The 19412-nt window shown below is 37.3% G+C and overlaps 2 protein-coding genes across 4 annotated transcripts in view; both read right to left on the reverse strand.

Annotated features, from left to right (window-relative positions):
• The window catches only part of PPCDC (phosphopantothenoylcysteine decarboxylase), a 1155725-nt gene that overhangs the window by 601626 nt on the left and 534687 nt on the right, over positions 1–19412 (reverse strand). The window lies entirely within an intron of this gene.
• The window catches only part of LOC122806081 (mucin-3A-like), a 347511-nt gene that overhangs the window by 89578 nt on the left and 238521 nt on the right, over positions 1–19412 (reverse strand). Inside the window, exon 10 of the mRNA XM_044076319.1 lies at positions 8774–8835. Coding sequence (XP_043932254.1) covers positions 8774–8835 — 62 coding nt within the window. The remainder of the gene's footprint in view (positions 1–8773; positions 8836–19412) is intronic.

Genomic DNA, 19412 nt, shown 5'->3' on the forward strand with positions numbered 1-19412 from the left:
GGGAGGGCATTACAGTAACTTGAGAAGCCCCTTCAGCCTGACCTGTCTCCTGAGAGACCACCTCCTGCAAAATCAAAGTCTCCCCCTGAGACTCCAGAGAAGTCTCCGTCGGAACCACCGGTTCCACTGAAGCCTCTAAAGAACCGGCGTCCAGAACGGACGACTCATCTTGCCTGGGTTTAACTGCTTTGTCTTTGCGCTTCTTGAAGCGGCGCGGAGAATCCGACGGCATATTATAATTGCACCGCTTCCCAAAGACCAGCCTAGCACAATCTAACCTTCGCTTAATAGTGCGTTTATTGAACCTAGCACAAAAGCGACACCCAACAACGTCGTGCTCAGGCCCCAAACAAGGAATACACAAAGAATGATAATCCCTATGCGGTATCTGTTTCCCACAAGAAATACAGTTATTCACTTTTTCTGACATCCGGTAAAACACTGAGGCAAGAAAAAAACAAAATATTCCCCAACGGGGTACTTAGCCAACTTGGATTCGGTCTGAAACTCCGAATTCGAAAAATTTCAGAACGCCGAGCTGCTTCTGCATCGGACCATGCGGCAAAAAAGACCGGGGAAATGACATCGGTCATGCGCTTTTGTACCCCGACGTCCTGATGTCAGTTTTAAGCGCCTTGACCGACGTCAGCCTAATACTTTGGTATTCGGGCCGACCGAGGACAGCGGACGGGTCATATGTAAGGACTGCAGCAATGTGAGATGAAGAACATCTGCAAGTAGCTTTGCAGATGCAACAGCTACCATTTCCAGTGTATTTAATCAGTTTGTCTTATCTTTCAAACTTAAGTTTAAAAAAACAATGTTTATAAACTGTCATTAGTTTATGCTAAGACATCAACCTCAATTAAACAGGAGAAATCTTTCTATTCAATATACTCTCTACACCACTCCACCCCAAGATCACATTACATTAAACTGCTTCTTCCCATCTTTTCTTACCTTGTTACATTGAAAACCTGGATATATTACAACTAAGGGAAAAGCTGCTTCTTACTTTAACATCATTAACATATACAGCAGTCAGCAAGACTACCCTACAATTAAAATAAATGCATGCACCCTATGCACAACTGCTTCACAACACAGCATGTGACAGTCATGAAATGCTAATTAAAAACTGTTTTAGTTACTTCAGTCCCTTCATTGATTTCTACACACCGACAAAGGGGGGTTTGTGTTAGTTTACCCACCAGTTTAACAGTCAAAATTCCCGTCTCAGCTACTTCTTGCAAAGGTGTCTATATTACATAATCGAAATTTTAAAAGTTCGAATGTCATATGGTCGACACCAGAAGATCAAACTTTTAAAAGTTCAAAAATGTAAAAAATAAACTAAAGGGAAAAACCTGAATGGTTTAAGCAGGTGGGGCAAGCCCCCCTTCACCCATGGGGGGGGGGGCTGTGCCCCCCCACATTCCCCGCTCTTTAAATATACCAACTCCAAGATCACACTACAGTGCAGGAAAGGGAAATCTTCCCATTCCACACTGTACTGAGATCTCCTTTGAAATGTTTGAACTTTGAAAATTTCAAGCATATGGTGTCCATTAGACGTTTGAACTTTTAAGAGTTCAACAACGTGATATAGACCCTTGCAAGGCCACATCACATGTTTAATCCTTTCTAACGAGTTTGATTCTTTACAATTCTCCAATTATTCACATTTTTGCTGGTCTTTCTAATTATCTCCAGCTCTCAACACCATCTCTTGTTCAAGTTAAGACACCCCCATTTCTCCTAGCAAGCTCCTGGCCTTTTTTCGGTCACCCAAGTATTCACTTTTGGAACAATGGAAAATATTTCACTGGCAGAGTTTGTCATCACTGTTAGAAGAATGGGAAGCACAGCCCCTTTTCCATTTGCTGGCTAAAACTTCATGTTCTGCATCCAAAAACTTCTGATCGGGGGGGGGGGGGGAGAGAGATGAATAAAGCAACATGAATCTCACACCTGCTTCAACATTCCAAAAACTGCTGGGATAAACCCAACTGTCCGTCTTGTACACAGTGAATAATCTTATCCACAAAACTTACTGCCCACAATTTTAAATAAGTTTGCCTTCTGACATAGCTGTCTGTTGCCCTTTCTGCTGGCATGACTGTATCCTTAAATATAGATCTTGGCTGCTTTCTGATGGCCAGATTTGGAGCATACACAGGGTGTACCCTCATTTCCCGTGGTCACCAGTCCAGCTGAAAATGTGTGCTTCATAAAGTTGACAAGTCAGTTCTTCACAGTTAATCTAGCATAGCAAACAGTGCAAAATAAAAAAGTTGCTAGGCAGCTAAGTGGATCCAAATGGTAAAAAAGCAAAACAGTAATGTAATAACCAAGGTCCAACAGTCTCATATAAAACACTTTAAATTGGAACAAAGCTTTCAGGTCTCCAAGACTCTTCCTCAGTGTTGCATCATAAATGTACGTAATAAGCCAGCCTTTAAAATGAAAGACAAGTCACGTTTAAATAGTAAAAAAATAAAATTTAGTATTTTCAAATATTACATATACAAGACCATAACATACATAAAAATCATTTATAAGTTTACATATAAAAGTATATTCAAAGATATACAAATAAAACATTTATATACACATTGATAAATAAGTATGTATTGTAACTCTGCTTATCTTTTAAAAGCAGTTTAACACTAGTGCTAAGCCCTGGTGGCTGATCAGCCTGAAGTAGTTTAATCCATTTATATTCTGCATGTCCAGCTTCATTAATTCAATCCCCCATTTTATTTGGATGTAATTTTTGTAGTACCCTAAATTTAAACAAATGAAAATTACCTTGGCAAAGCAGTATGTTTAAAAAGAGCATTGGTGTATTTTTCTATGGAAAAAAAAACAAACAGTATCTATGTTGTATAGATCTTGGCTCACATAGTAAGAAAACTGTTAAGAAGGCTATGGCTCCTTGTTTTAATTGTACATTTTGTAAGTAGTCAGATGCTCACCTTTACTGTCTTTACTACTTGCACGACTAAAAATGTTTAGCTCGCTAACTGTGAGAAGTGTAGCTGGTTCTAAATAGGCAAGAAAAATCAAAAATTGAGAGAGAACAGCATCACATCTATCTGAAATCCATAGAAAAATAAAGAGAGCAATAAATTTCAGCATAGTCTAGACTTTTTATGGAGATTACATTTAGCTGAGCCTTTAGGAAAAGGACAATATAATTATGGCTAATGACTAAAATAGAAGAAATGATGAAACATTTTGTATTGTAAAATAATTGAATTCTGATGCTACGTGGAAAATGGTCTAGAATTCAACTCTTAAAATATGGATTTTATGAAAAAATCATGTCTATTATTTCAACGAACACTGTTTAATCAACACAATAAAGTCTAAATATCTAAATCCCGAACACAAAGAACAGCAATTCTTTTCCAAGGGAGAAAAGAACAAAATCACTTGGCCGTGTTTGGTCCTCCACTGTAGTGATCCCGGAGTTGTAAGTAAGGGGGTGTGAGGGGCACAGCACCACACATTGGGGGGAGTGTGGGGGTCAACTCCCCATTTTATTTTGTGTTTTGATTTTTTTTTTTAAACAGATCAGCTCCCTGGGAAAAAAATTGCTGTTCCGTGTGTTCGAGACATGGGGATTTCGACTTTAATCGGTCGATTAAATAGCGTTAGCTATTTTAAGCATTCGCTGAAATAATATAGACCAGAACCATCTAAAAGTAGACATGACATAGGATCAGGGGCGGCTCGTGTTATAGGACTGCAGACCCCCACCTGTAAAAACAAAAAAATAAATTCCCCCAACTGTAGAAAATAAAAAATAAAATTAAAAATTTTACAAGTAGTCCCGGAACTCCATGAGTTCCTGACTGCTGTGTTAGGCAGTCCAAAACTCCACACACGCATGCGTGCTTCATTCCTGAACTCCAGACTGCTCTGTTAGGCAGTCCGGATAGGGAAGGCAGGGAACTCCGCCCTGCCAACCCAGAAGTCTGTGCAGTGATGACCGCAGAGACTGGAACACCACCAAACTGCATCGCCCGCAGGCTGGAGGCTCCAGCCAACTGACGTCTTGCAGGGAGACCCAGAAAGCCTGCGCGGGCTGTTATGGAGGACAGGTGATCATCAGGCTGCTGCAGACAGAATCACTACGGGACTTAGCTGCCATGGAGGATCTGCAGGTAGGGTGTGTGTTGCAGAGGACAGAAATCACTATCTTAGCTAATGGAGGAGTGTGGTGTGTAAAATGCCCCAGTTGCTACATGGTGGTGGGTAGAAAACAAGGCTTTAACCCTGTACCTTGGGCCCAAGTGACAAGAGCCTGAATTCCCTACCCACCACCATTTGTACAACATTTGCAGATTTTTGCCTCATATTTGTTCTGTTCCTCATAAAATCTGTGGTTTCTGTATTTTTGTTACTTAACATAGCCAGTGGTGCAGTGGTAGCATTGTTGCTTGACAGCTACAGGTTGTCTGGTTTGATTCTTGGCTGGGGTGCCTTCTGTGTGGAGTCTGCATGTCCTCCCTGTGTTTGTGGGTTTGCTCTGGTGTCCTCAATGGATATTTATCCTTATTTTTTGGACTGTATTCCCCCATTATTGGCTTCATCCAGGTTTTTTGTGCCAAGGTTGAGAGCTATGGTGATAACTGAACTCATTGAATATGTTTGGGGGATGTATTCTCCCATTATTGGCTTTATTCAGGTGTTTTGTGCTAAGATGTTGACAGCTATAGTGAGAACTGAATTCACTAAATGGTAGCCATTCAAGTTTGTCTTCCTTTCTTTCATAAGACAGACAATTTGGCATAAGTGGTATGTTGCTCTCATTGTTTTGCATAGGATCCTGGGTTCAATACTTGGCAGTGTATGGTGGTAACAGCATTTTATTCTAACAACTTTTCAACATTAAATAAGCAATGTTTAAAATGTGTCCCTATTTTTTGGTACCCCCCCACAAAATTTTGGATTTTTCCAGATTTCTTGTGCTGCAAAGTTCAGATATGCAGCTGAGTGTCAAATAGATTTTACAAAAAGCTGAGAGCTGCAAGGGAACAAAAGTTTAGTGCTGCATATACCAAGTCTGCGTACATTGTTAATAGCACAATAGGTAGTATACTTGCTTTTGATGCAGAAGGCTGTGGGTTCTACTCCCACAGTAGGTAGATGCATTGCTCATACTGTACTGTATTGTAAAGGGGGTAGATGCTGCAGTCCTTTTTGGTGAAGATACCTAGTAACTATGAATCTATCACTTTTTGCCATCCATTCCCTATTGCAATATTACTAGCTTATTTTTTTTTTTTTAATGCAACTTAGGCAATTTATTCCTCAAGGGCAACAGGCACCATCTGTAGATGAAACAATGAAATATAAAGTTGTTTGTTAGTAGCAACCTCTAAATTAGTTACAGATTTCTTTAATGTGGAATTATTTAGATTACTTTTACTTCAGAGATTGTTCATATTTACGGATACTGGTGGACTGAAGTTTGAGTAGACTTTTGATAGAAATGTTCTGAACTGGGCTGTTTTGTCATTATTGGCGCATGCATTTTGTTTTACTGGAAAAATGTTCAAAACAAATTTAAAATGCCCTCTAACAACTGTACTATATTGTACAAGGAATATAATTTAATACAATCAGGAAGGTCAAAGACCACGTATATGTTTTGTGTGAAAAGGGCCTATGATTTGAAAACAGCCATAAGTTTCTTTATCTGCCACTGGCAAAATTTATTTTTTTTGAATGTGGGTTTCAATGAATGTGAGTTTCAAGGGCAGAGAAGTTTTAATGCCAAGTCTGTTTTCATTGCGAGATTGTATTGCTTTATTTAGCATATGTCTTAGTGTTTGTGCTGTAAAATGCAAAATAAAACTTTCAAAGTCCAAATCATCTTAGAAGTAAAGCAGTATGCACAGTAGTGTTTATGGTAAATGAGGTGAAATAGCCAATTAAAGGTTCATTGGAATGGCTACAGGGGGGAGGCTCCATTCCACCATGATTTTTGTGAGGGGGAAGGGCGGCAAACTCAAAGACAGCCCCGGCTGAACTACACCTCTCAATTGTCCAAATTTTCACAAAATGAATAGATTTTTGCTTCTTATTTTTGGTTTGTTCCTCATAAAATGTGTGGTTTTCTGACAAAAAATTTAGGAATCAAGTCAGTAAATAATGACTGACACTGAGTTTCAGACTTTACAACCTTCAGAAAAATGCATGCTAAAGCAAGACCCGTTATTCTATCAATTGTCTCAGTTTAAACACTTTATAGTACTGTTTATATGTTCCCCCAGTATATTTGGCCTTATCCAGATTTCCTGCATTAACAGGTTGAGAGGTACGTGCAAATAAATAGCTTTACAGCATTAGGCATATCCAAACCTCTCAACTGTCCCCGATTTTGGTTCAAAATGTTGCTCTTCCCCTAATAATCCCGCCGCAAAATGGCAATTTTGAGATAAAACATGGAGGGCTTACAATTAAGAAATAACTGTATAGATTGCTTTTAATTTCAGAAATGCATGTAGATTTTTATTTTGTCAGCTGCTCAAGTTAGCAGTACTGATATTAAAAAAGTGTCCCTTCTTTGACAGGTTCCCAGCTGTAGTGTGTGGCTATTTTATATTTTAGCATCGCATTTATGGTCCTTTTTTCAAATAAATGTGTTTTTTGGCAAATTAGTGGCAAATCATTAAAGACTGAAGTTAGAAAATAATGACAGACATTTGTTTCAGACTTCATACTTCAGAAAATTCATACTAATGCATGACCTACTATTCTATTATCTTTCTAAGTTTATAAGAGCAATATTTAAAAATTGTCCTTATTTTTGGGCCTTTGTCCCACTTCTATGTATGGCTCTGTCCATATTTTTTGTTCTGAGGTTGAGAGGTATGACAAATGTGTCAGGGGCATCACAGTCAGCCAGAGACATTTCAAATTGTGACATACTTGTTACACCACACTCCCCCATGCAGTGACTCTTGCAGTCATCTTTGCAGGCTTTACCTGTAAACCAACCAGAATGCCAATCTATCATGTGTGGTCCATTACCTGTACAGTAATCCTGTAAGCAATGCATCTTGAACTTGTTTCTTGTTTGCTTTTAATTTTTTTTACTTTGATCATGTTTTCCCCATTAAACAAGTAGATAATGGTCAGGCAGCAGGTCTTTTTTGGATAAGAATCATTCTTTACAAGTGGGGGTATCACAGAGATTGCTACTTTCAGCATGTTACTTGCTACTTTAATAAAGCTGAATATAAATTATAATTAGAACTACAGTGCAAGGAGAAGTGGTTTGAGTTGAGTGCTGCTTGTTTTTCTTATACTTGATTTTGACTGGCATTCCAGTAATGTATTTAAAAAGTAATTTATTTTTTCATGCCTCAACCTTTTTGTTTCCATCTGGATATTAAGTAAGCTGTCATGCAGCCAATGCATTGAAATATTTTTCTTCTGCACTTCATTTTGTCTTGACTGGACTCTCATAATGACAGTTTGGCACCTAGGGCAGCGTATTTAAAGTTAAAGTTTTTGTGGTTTGGAGCATAGCTCCTATCCTTTCTAGTTGGCCACACCCCTTCCATTCACCCTACCCATTTACCTGTCTCCTGCAGCCCCCCTTTGATTTGAAGTCACCAGCCACCACTGCATAGGATAATTGTTTATGATTAATATGGACAGATGATGTTTGGAAGTTCTGTTTAAGTGTCAGAAATTAACCACTGATGCAAAAAGGAGTGGGGGTAAAACTGATGAGATAAATATTATATTTTGCGCAGATTATAAAATTGTATGTAAAATTTGTATTTTTACTGTAAATGTTTGGTGAAATAGAAACTCAAGAACCCCTACTGTTGTGTCACAGTACACTTTATATTAACCTGTTACCACCAGTTCAGGCAAATAAAACTAACAGGCAAATAAAACTCTCTCATCCAAAGGACAGCACACTCAGGAATGTATGTAGCAACCCCTCTTATGCTGCAGTGTCAGTGTTGGAAGATTAATCAACACCTGGTGAGTGACCAGAACTTGGCAGTTTGAATCCTCCGATCAAGGCAGATGTTACATCTTCTGAGCTACTGAATTAGGCAGCTCCTGCCAGGAGTATGAGATGGTAAATAGGATTTCAGTCTGGGACAGCATTTGCAGCACAATTTAGAGGGGCAAAAGTGAGTAGTTGTATTCCATTACTAAATCATATGGCGAGAAGGCAAAAATGGCCAAAGAGGAAAGTACATGAAAATCAAACAAGTGCCACTGCAACTGCAGATTTAATTAGTGCAATAGTTTTCTAGCTCCCTCCCTTGAATGGAGGGTCTGTACTGTAAAGTTACCATAAACTAGCATGGTCTACAAACCTGCATTGCTTAACTTCTATATCAATGCATTCTTGTCCTTTTGTAGACAACTGTATGAATGTACAGCAGGAAAGTCACAAGATGAGTGCAATATGACCACTCGTCCTCTGAATGATGACATTCCCTGTCACATGGAGACACTCATGTAAACCCATGCATTTGGCAGCTTCAAATCAGATAGTGATTTACTTATGCTGACCATAGTGCTACACTTGCAGTTCATAAAATTACTTTCTATGCACATATATTGTAATTTAAGGGCTCGCGTGTTATGCTCACACAAACTGCATTCATACAATACAGATAAGGTTCCGCTCTACCTCATCAAATAAAGCTCCATTCCAAGTGAAATCCATGGAATTTTCAGTATTTGACAAAAAAGATCTTCACAAAGTTAGATTTGTAATACTTACATTATATTTCTAATAACAAGTTGCATAAAATTCTTGTACTTCTCTTCTAAGGTGGACTCCACCTAAAAGAAAAAAAAGTCATTTTCTATATTTCTTAGAAATTAAACAATTGCTTTTCAGATGACTACAGTAAGATGCATGCAACTAGACATTTTAAGCCTTAAAATGGGAAATGCTAATTCAAACAATTGAAAGTGCCAGTATTAAAAAGCTTCCAGAAATTGCAGTTTACCACTCCCTTAATGATCCCTGGTTCAAGGGAGCAGAAAGCACCCCTGCACTACCAGGCTATTACTCATTCCACACCTTTCGGCCCCAGAATTTAGACCAAAGCTCCAAAGGTGATGGCGTTTCCATATTCATAAAGGATGCACACACCTCCAGACTGGCAATCCAACAACACATCTGAGATATTCAGGTGCAGGTATAGGTCCCCAACCATGTCCCAAGACTCACTCCACGTTCCTAAGCACCCTGGAGATTAGGGTCCAAACCAACATTCACACTGGGGGACTTCAACTACCCGGCCATTAACTGGGAAACTACTCATGCACCAATACACTTGCCCAATGTTTCCTGAAATTCATCAATTCCAGTGCCCTAGACCAGCTCGTTCTTACCCCCACTAGAGGTAAGAACATCCTTGACCTAGTCATTACTAACATGGGTGACCATTGCTCTACACCAATAGTCAACTCCTCCCTGGTTAGCTCAGACCACAAACCAATCACTTTGGAAATCCACATCCCCCACCCTCGCAAAGGTAACCATGAAAAACTTATACAAAGTTAACTTTGGGCTCCTAAAAACAGAGGTGGCTAACTTCACAGCACCCACGCAAATGAATAACTGCATGACTGCTGAATCATACACCAATGCACTGTACAAACATGCACAAATGCATGGATCTCCCCATACCTATATCGAACCAAGATGCTCTCTTCCAAAAAAAGGAAGAGAATCTGGTCATCTCCTGCCATAAACAAACTCTACAACAGAGGGAGGAAACTGATGCAGAATAAGGAAGTCCCAACACTGGAAAACCTCCCTTATCAACCTCAACAAAAAGCTGAGATCCTTCATCAAATTCCCTAAAGCTAGCTATGAAAACAGAACTGCAACAGATAGTGAAGACAACCACAAGGCCTTCTACAGTTATGTGCACAATCTCCACGGCAATACCCAGATTTGCTCCGAGCTACTGCACAATGGTACCTCCCCTATACTAAGCCAACAGATATTACCAATATACTGGCAGATAGATTCAGTGCCAACTTTACCCCCCCCCCCCAAAGGACCAGTCACAATACCAGTACATTGCCAGGTACCCTGTATTACTGCTGCACAGGTTAAAACAGCAATGTCCAAGGCCAAGAATACAGCTTATATGGGACCTGACAATATCCCTGGCTGTGTTCTAAATTTACAGAGTGAAATGGCACCTCACCTGTGTGTCCTGTTCAATCACAGCCTTACCTCAGACTTTGACCCTACTGAATGGCACACTGCTACAGTCATCCCTCTCCACAAAGGAGGACCGACTACATACCCTAGGAAACACTGTCCCATTAGCCTGAGTCCGATATGCAAAGTTATAGAAAGCATCATCACAGACCTAATAAACAAGGATATAGGAAATCTCCAAACTCTGGATCCCACACAGTTTGGGTTTGTGAAGGGTAGATCATGCCTGCTCAACTTGGTCAACTTCTTTGAGTCCATCACCAGAGCTGTGGATGAAGGCAAGGTGGTTCATACAGCCTACCTTGATCTGGCCAAGGCCTATGATACCATTCCTCACCTCAGGAATCATAGAAAAACTCACTAAGCTAGGCATCAACCAGTATATCACTAGGTGGGTTGCAAACTGGCTCACAGGTGGAACCCACAGCGTGGAAGTAGCAGAGTCCAAGTCAGACTGCCGAACAGTCACGAGTGGAGTCCCACAAGGTATTGCTAAAGATGGTAGTAAATGGACTTTTAAAGATTTTAACATATTCAACTATTCTAAAATTACCCTTACCAAAACATATTTTGATTTATTTTCAAAAGGGTTCGGTTTTATACCACAAAAAAGGACAGATATTTTTAAACTTTTAGTGGATATTAAATTATTTATAAGGAAGAAGAATCTGGAGATATTTTTTAAAGATAGGCAATGTGATGCACCTACTGACAATTTGACACGTAAGAGCATATTTAATCCCCCTTTGCATCCCCAGTTGAAAAATTTTGAGCTTGCGTTGGAAAATGAACTAAGAAAATCCTTACGTAAGCACACAGTACATTCCAACCTAAATGACAAGGAAGAAGAAATTCTTGAGAAATTTAGTAAAAACAGGGATGTTAGAGTAATGAAACCCGACAAGGGAGGGAGTGCTGTATTGATGGATCATATACTATACGAGGGCAAGATGCTTGAAATACTGAATGACAGATAAATATACAAGAATTTCAAAAAATGAAATAAATATCGCATATAAAAAAAATCAGTATTTTATTAAATGATCCACTACTTGAGGGGTCTATTGACTTAAAGACTTACAAATTCTTATATGTAGAGAAACCTAAAATACCATATATCTTTGGCATCCCAAAGGTGCATAAGAACACAAATGACCCTCCACTTGAGCAATTGTCTCTTCTGAAGGTTCAGTAACAGCACCATTGGCTAAATACATTGACTGTAAGATTAAAATACTAGTAAATGAAAACAATATAATTTTAAAAGATTCTTGGGATTTTTTGAGAAAGATGGATCACTCTATACACAGTGAAACAAAAGGTTTTGGTAATTTGGATGTTGTTGATTTATTTACATCTATTCCACATGAAGTAGGATTATTGTGGTTTGAAGAGATGTTACATACTTGTAAAGAAATCTCCCACAATGATTTTAGAACCATACTTGTACTTATGGAGGTGGTTCTTAAGAACAACTTTTTATTTTTTATGTGGCTATGGGAGCACATTGTGCACCAACTTATGCTAATATTATCATGGCATATTGGGAAAACAAGTTAATCTTAACCCCTGCTTACAACAACAAATGGACATTGTACTGTAGATTTCTCGATGATTTATGTTTTTTGTGGAAAGGTACCAAGGATGAGTTTGACCTATTTGTAGATTATATAAACGAGACTACAAACTTCCTTAAATTCACTAGGAGTTTTAATGTACAAGAAGTCAACTACTTGGATGTTAATATTGTCAGAATGGAGAATAAATTTGTTTCAAGAGTACACAGAAAGGACACCTTTTCAAATACTTACACTACACGAGTTCTCACCCTTTATATCAAAAGAAAAGTGTTTTAAAGGGACAGATGGTCAGGATTTGTAGAATGACCTCCGATGATACCCATTTTAAAGATGTGTAGTAATTTGAGGACCATGTTCCTTGACAGAGGTTACCCTGAGAAAATGTTTGACAAGATATGTCATGAAGTTTGTGAAGGTAGGAAGGATAGATTTGCACCTATCTTGGGCAAGCCTATACAGGAAACTACAGTTAATAGTTCTGATGATAAAAGCAAAAATGAATTTTGTTGAGGAATTTCCACCATATACGATGGTCAGTCTGGTATAGTTAGAGAAATTATTGATAGGGAGTGGAAAAATTTTGCAAAAGTTTCAGACTTAAGTCACATTTTTGACAACGAAATCAAATACATTTATAAGAAGGGTCAAACTATTAAATGTTTACTGGAAAGAGGTAACAACAACAAGTTCTTTGATGTTAACAAGAAAGAAAAATGGTGTTTTCAAATGTGGAGCTTGTAGTTATTGTAGGTACCTCAAAACAGGAGAATCAGTTTACTTGAAGGCTAGGAACAAAACATTGACTGTGAAATCCTTTGTAAACTGCAACACCAAAGGTATTATTTATATTGCACTATGTGGAAAATGCGATGCATTTTATATTGGGAAAAGTGAAAGGAAAATCAAAAAGAATTTACGAACATTTGTATGATATTAAAATTGAACGAGATACTAATTCACTTTTCAAACATACACAAATTTGTAATGAAGCTAAATTTGAGTTCTTTGTTTTGGAGGTTGTTTCGGCAGACCCTAGAGGGGGAATGTGGGAAACTTTAGTGGAATACAGAGAACTATATTGGCAGATAGTATTAGAAGCAAATAAATATCCAGGTATTAACAAAATGATTTCTTAAACCAGTACTGAAACTTAGGTCAACTAAATTATAAAACTATTGACTACTTAGTACATCAACATACATAAATTTTAGATTTTCTATCAGTTTTGTTTGTTTAGTACTGTAATACCAGTTTACACCAGGAGATGGTGGCATCATTTTATAACTGTTTTTAAATTTTTTAAATTAAACTATTTATTAAATTATTTAACTATTTATTAAATTGTAAATCAATTTTTAACTTTCAGACCTCAGTGTTTACACAATCAAATTCAAATTCTTGTTTATATATATATAGATATATATATATATATATATATATATATATATATATATATATATACACATACCTTTTATGTATTTTTAATGTTTTACTAACATTTTGTAAGAATTGTAGTTTACTTAGTCCTGGTTTAGTGGTTGTGACGTGAATGAATTTAATATATGCAATGACTATTGACTTTCATTGGTCAGCTTGAAAATGGTCACCAGTATTTAAATTGCCATTTCTAGTCTTGCTGTGTTTTATCTGAAGAAGTTATTGACGAAACGTGGAGTTTTAATTTACTGCGTATTGGACTTGTGCTGTTTTGTTGTTTTTGCCATTAAATCTTTGCACTGACGCTGTGTACCGGGTACTTCTTTTCGATTATTGGTTAGCACTAGTACCTTCCATTTTTTGTATTATGGAGTCCCACAAGGTCCGGTCCTGGGTCCTCTCCTGTTTGGTATTTACTTCTCTGAAGTCCAGGCCAACACGAAGGGACTCTGGCTGACAAAGCTCAGACAATTGCAAGATGGGAGCTATTATTGACTCAAGTGATGCTGACAACCTACAGAAAGGCCTCACTGAGACCAACGACTGGTGTCAGAACCATGGCCTTAAACTCGATGCCAAAAAATGTGTTGTCATCCCCTTTGGGAAAAACCCAGTTCTCATGAATTACCACATTGATGGAAGTCCACTGAACACAGAAGGCGTTATAAGAGATCTGGGAACACAGGTTTACAGCAATCTCTCTTTGGACCATCACACTGCCATTCTGGTCAGAATATCCTATGTAGCACATCACATTACTAAGGGTTATGCATCAAGGAAGAAAGTCATTGTCTCCCTCTACTCTTCTCTCTTTAGGCCAATCAAAGTACAATGCCTCATTTGGCATGTACCTCACTAAACACCTGCAACTGGAGAGGCCGCAAAAGTACTTCATAAAGCGGATCCTATGTTGAACATTTGTTCTATATGGACAGACTCAAACTCCAATGGCTTTACTCGACAGAGGCAATGGGAACTAAGGTTGGGTGACATGATCCAAGGGTAACCCTATGGGATAGGCTTGCAAAGGCTCCAGGGCCATTAGCCTAGTGCACACCTACGCACGATAAAGTGCACTTCCTTTTCTAAATGAGAGTTGCAATGGGAGGATAACAGCAATATATCCAAACACTGCACTTCAAGAAGCTTAATGGAGAACTGATCATGTATCAATGTAACACAATCAAAATGCATGGACTAGACTGGCAATTGTTTTAGCAACATCCTAATATTAAACTTCATCCTTAAACTCCCAACATGGTATAAACCAGGTTTGCTAACTGAATTATGACAACATACATACATTGGCATACCTGTGGAAATCCTAGAACCATCAAGCCAGCAAGTATACAGAGGAATAGGATTCAATAGAGAAACAGGTTAAGAATATTAGAAAACAATGGAAAATTAAGTTTATTAATGCAAACATCCTTACTTCCATTGAGGGCATTTCAAATTATATCCCAAAAACAAAATGCATCACTTTCAAGTTCAAAATTTAAAAAAAGTTGTGTTTTAAACACTAACAAAATGACTAATAAGTACTATCCAACAACGTGAGCATTACCTGGGACAGGAGCTGCCTACAAACATTTCGGGGTCCCACCCCATGGACAGAAAAGCCCATTATTCCCTACACCACCCTGAAAGATATTGTATAATGAGCTGACCAAATTCATTTTTCTGTTTTAATGTTAACTACTCATGTAATTTAATTTAATTTAATTGGGGATCTGAAAACAGCAACTGTTTGAAGAATTACAAAGCAAATGCTTAGTGAGCAGATAACACTCAAAACACTTGTTAAAAACAAATGTTTCCTTACATTTTGGCACACTTTCAGCCCAAGGCATTTTTTTATTCACAAAAGTACTATATACCAAAAAAACTGCAAAACTGCAAATAAATTAAAGTTACCTGTTAGAGAACACTACCATCTGTTAGAATGGAAGTGGTCTCGAACGTTTCTTAAAAAGGTTCATTTCAACATTGGAGAGTGTAATCATCTGATAAACCAATGAGAAAAGTACTATGAACAGTGCCAAGCATCTTTACTTTGGACTTTTACCGCAGAATTTGGCAATTTCAGAACTTCTTTAGCATCAGATATTGCACTACACTCACAATGGAATCTGATCAGAAAATGAATGATGGTGGTGCTTATTTGACTACCCATAACAGAGTGCTTTCATCTACTGAATACTTTTGCTCTAGCACAACCCATCAGCTGAAGTAGAAATAAAACGTATAAGCAGTAAGTAGCAGCTTTTTGGTTTTCAAATATAGCAAAAGTAGAATATTACTATGGGACACTAAACGTATACATTAAGAGTACAGTGGGTGTAAAGAAAATGCTTATGAAGCCGAATGGGTGAACATTTTCTTTTAAAGGATTTTAAAGCAAACAGTCTGCAGCTGTCACATGAGAGAAAAGGTTTGATTTTATATTTTACCTTTCATTTTAATGATTTTGACTGAATTAAAATGAGAATAGTATTACAAAGATATACAGAAATTGCAGATTATATATATATATAAACAATGAACCATATATAATCAGAACAATGAACCATATACAAATCAGAACAAAATAATCAAATCAACTATGTAGAAGGTGTCTACTAAATAATTATAACAAATGACAAATTTAATAACTAAACTTAGTTTCCATTTGTTCAGCAGTCTTTGTAGTTTCATCCATGTGTTTAGGGAAGAAGTTATTCTAGTGGTTCTTTAAGGAGTTAAAGTCTCCAAATGACATGTTTCAGTTGCAATAAAATTCTTTCCTAGTTGGTGAAGTAGTGGTCTTACAATTTCTTACTTTTCTTGCAACTGTAAGCAGAGTCCAAAAAACTTAACATTGTTCCAAAAGGGTTTAATATTGCATTCATGAAAAATGTGTTGCTAGTTAGCTTTAATGTCTAAAACGATACAAAAGTAGCTTCAGGTAGGGTAACAAATAACGAAAAGAGTCCTCGGCTCGGACACACTGAGTTTATTAGAAATACAAAATAAAATGAAGTACGTTAAGCGCTTTCATCTGAGACCAGACTTCTTCAGAACGTACTACAAAGTACTCCAATTGTTTATATAGATCATCTGACACAAAATAGGTGCCAAAATTTTCTGCAGTGCAATGATTGCTTATATAAAACAGTATTATAAAATTGCTTATATTAACATTAATGAAGCTACTACATATCACTGTATAAATAATACTAATTCATATACAAAACATAAAATTGTACAAACATTTATAACTTAAAAATGCAAATATAAATATGCAAATGTAAAATGTTAACTTAAGAATATGCAAATATAAAATATGATAACTTAAAAATGTAAAATATAACTTGACTGGTTTGTCATCACCATTATGTCCTCCTGAAATACCTAAATGTAAGCCTAATAATTAATGATGAATAAATAAATAATTAATGGAGGCTTGTGATGCATGCTCCTGAATAATCCTTATTAATAACTGTATAATAAAGGACTATATTGTACAATGACAACAATAGTGAACATGGTAGTAATGATGGTACGAACACCTGTCCACTACCTATTTTTTCAAAATTAAAAATGGTTTTATACTGATGTTATCATTAATACCTGGAAAGTTTGTTGCATCCGAAATAATCTGCCACCTACTTTCTTTTAATCCCAGCAAAGCTTTAATATTGCCTCCATATGGTGATTGTTCCACCTTGTCAATAATGTGAAACATAAATGAATGATTGTCATTCGTATTGACCATGTGACGGTACAAAGCACTTCTACTGTCTTTTTTGCTGATGGCATACTGATGCTCATATATACGTCTTTTAAAAAGTCTTTCAGTCTTACCTATGTAGAATGCATTGCATGCTACACAGGTAGCTAAATATATCACAAATGTGGAACTGCAATTGCCATAAAAGCTTGGTAAAAATGTTGAATTTGTGTTTAACCTAGTACCTCTGCATACTTTAATATATTGGCATTGATTGCAATGTCCACATTTGGTAGTATGTTTATTGACTCTAGCTGACGTACCTTTTGAACTTTCCAGCAATTTTTTAATATTGAATCCTGTCTTGTACACTATTTTCATATCCATACCTAAAATAGACATGGAATCTCTATTGACAACAAATTGATTCCATCTCTCCTTTAAACATTTTTCTATGTATTTAACTGCAGGTGAGTTAGTCAATACACATACCCTTAGACCATGCTCTGATGACATATGTTCTCCTTTAGTAATAATGTTAAAATTATTATCTCCTAATATGGGTTTGTACTTATTTCCCCATTCTTCTATTATATATTTGTTAATCTCATTTAGAACTTTTTTGGGGTACCCTCGATTTAAGAACATAGTTTTCATTAGATCTATTTCTCTCATCATAGTATCTTTTGTTGAGCACATCCGGGCAGCTCTTATACATTGGCCTTTATATATATTTTTAAATACATGCTTGGGGTGGTTGCTGGAATATGACAAATAGTCATTAGAGAACGTATCCTTTCTATAAATACAAGACTTAAAACCAGTGTCCCCATGACTTATATATGTGTCGAGATATGCTATTCCTTCATTTATAACATGGGTGAATCTCAAAAATTCTGTTGTACTATTAATGTAATTTATAAATCTGTCTATTTCCACCAACGGGCCATCCCATAATATAAACAAATCATCTAGGAATCTGGTATAGTACCTGATGTACTGGTAAAATTCGGATTTAAAAATGTATTCAGATTCCCATTCCAACATTACCATGTTGGCAAAAATCGGGGCACAAGATGCCCCCATGGCCACGCCTCTGGTTTGCTTAAATAGCTCTCCTTGGAACTGAATATAATTACTCTCGAGTATCACCCCCATCATTTCCATAATAAGGCAAACTCTGTCCCAACTCATATTTGTCTTTTTTCTTAAACTGTTGGAAAAATACTCTAACCCTACATCCTTGGGGATGCAAGAAAATAAATCGATCACATCGATGGTTAAAAATCTTAATTCCTTTTTCATATCTATAACTTAAACCATCCAGCTCATCGGCCGATCGACTCCCAGCTGAATACTTACAAATAGCATCAGATGTTATAGCCTACCCTATCTCAAGCTTGATAAACAGAAGTATAACAGACTCTAAAATCCCCTCTCTTTGGAAAATATCATATGTCATCCCACTTCACAAGGGTGGCTCCTCCACGGAAATATCAAACTTCAGACCTATAGCAATAATGTCCCCAATAGCAAAAATAATGGAAAGGTGTGTTCACAAGCAACTCCTGCACTATCTTACTCACAAGCAACTCCTGCACTATCTTACTCTAAATAATCTTTTGTCCAAAACTCAACATGGCTTTCGCCCCCATCACAGTACAACTACCGCCCTCCTCTCCTTTGTTGACTCAGGTCAACTGCAACCGTAATAACAAACTAATTACCTCTGCTCTCTTTCTGGACCTGTCAAAAGCCTTTGACATGGTTAATCACCAACTATTGCTCCACACCCTTGAAACCCTTCACCTTGACTACTCAGCCCTAAGCTGGTTTGATGCTTACCTTTCTGGTAGACAACAAGCTGTCCAGTGGCAAAGCAAGCTATCTCATTTACTACCTAACACCATAGGAGTTCCCCAAGGCTCTATACTTGGTCCCCTTCTTTTCTCTGTATTCATAAACGATCTCTATTCAGTCATCCCGAAAGCTACCTGCATTCAATATGCAGATGACTCCACACTGATCTGCTCTGATGTTTCTCTCCATAATCTCCAAGTAGTTACCCAAAACTGTTTTGCTGCGGTTGAAACATGGTTCATAGAAAGGAAACTTATCCTGAATCCAACAAAAACCAAGTTACTACTAATTTTCCCCACCTCAGCCACTTCCTTAGGACAACACCCTCCACTTACTCATATGACCTGCCACGTTCAGGCACCATCATAGAGCCTGTCGCAAATACCAAACTACTAGGTGTCACTATCGATCACAAGCTCAAATTTGACATACACATCAAACTATAAAAACTGTAAACAAGAAACTTGGTTCCATGTACAGAATTAAAAACTTTCTAACTCCCAATACCAAACTAACCATTGCACATACACATCAAACTATAAAAACTGTAAACAAGAAATTGGTTCCATGTAACTAAAATCCTGAA

The sequence above is a fragment of the Protopterus annectens genome, chromosome 7.part0, assembly GCF_019279795.1.
Source record: "Protopterus annectens isolate FY-2018-M chromosome 7.part0, PAN1.0, whole genome shotgun sequence".
NCBI lineage: Eukaryota > Metazoa > Chordata > Ceratodontiformes > Protopteridae > Protopterus > Protopterus annectens.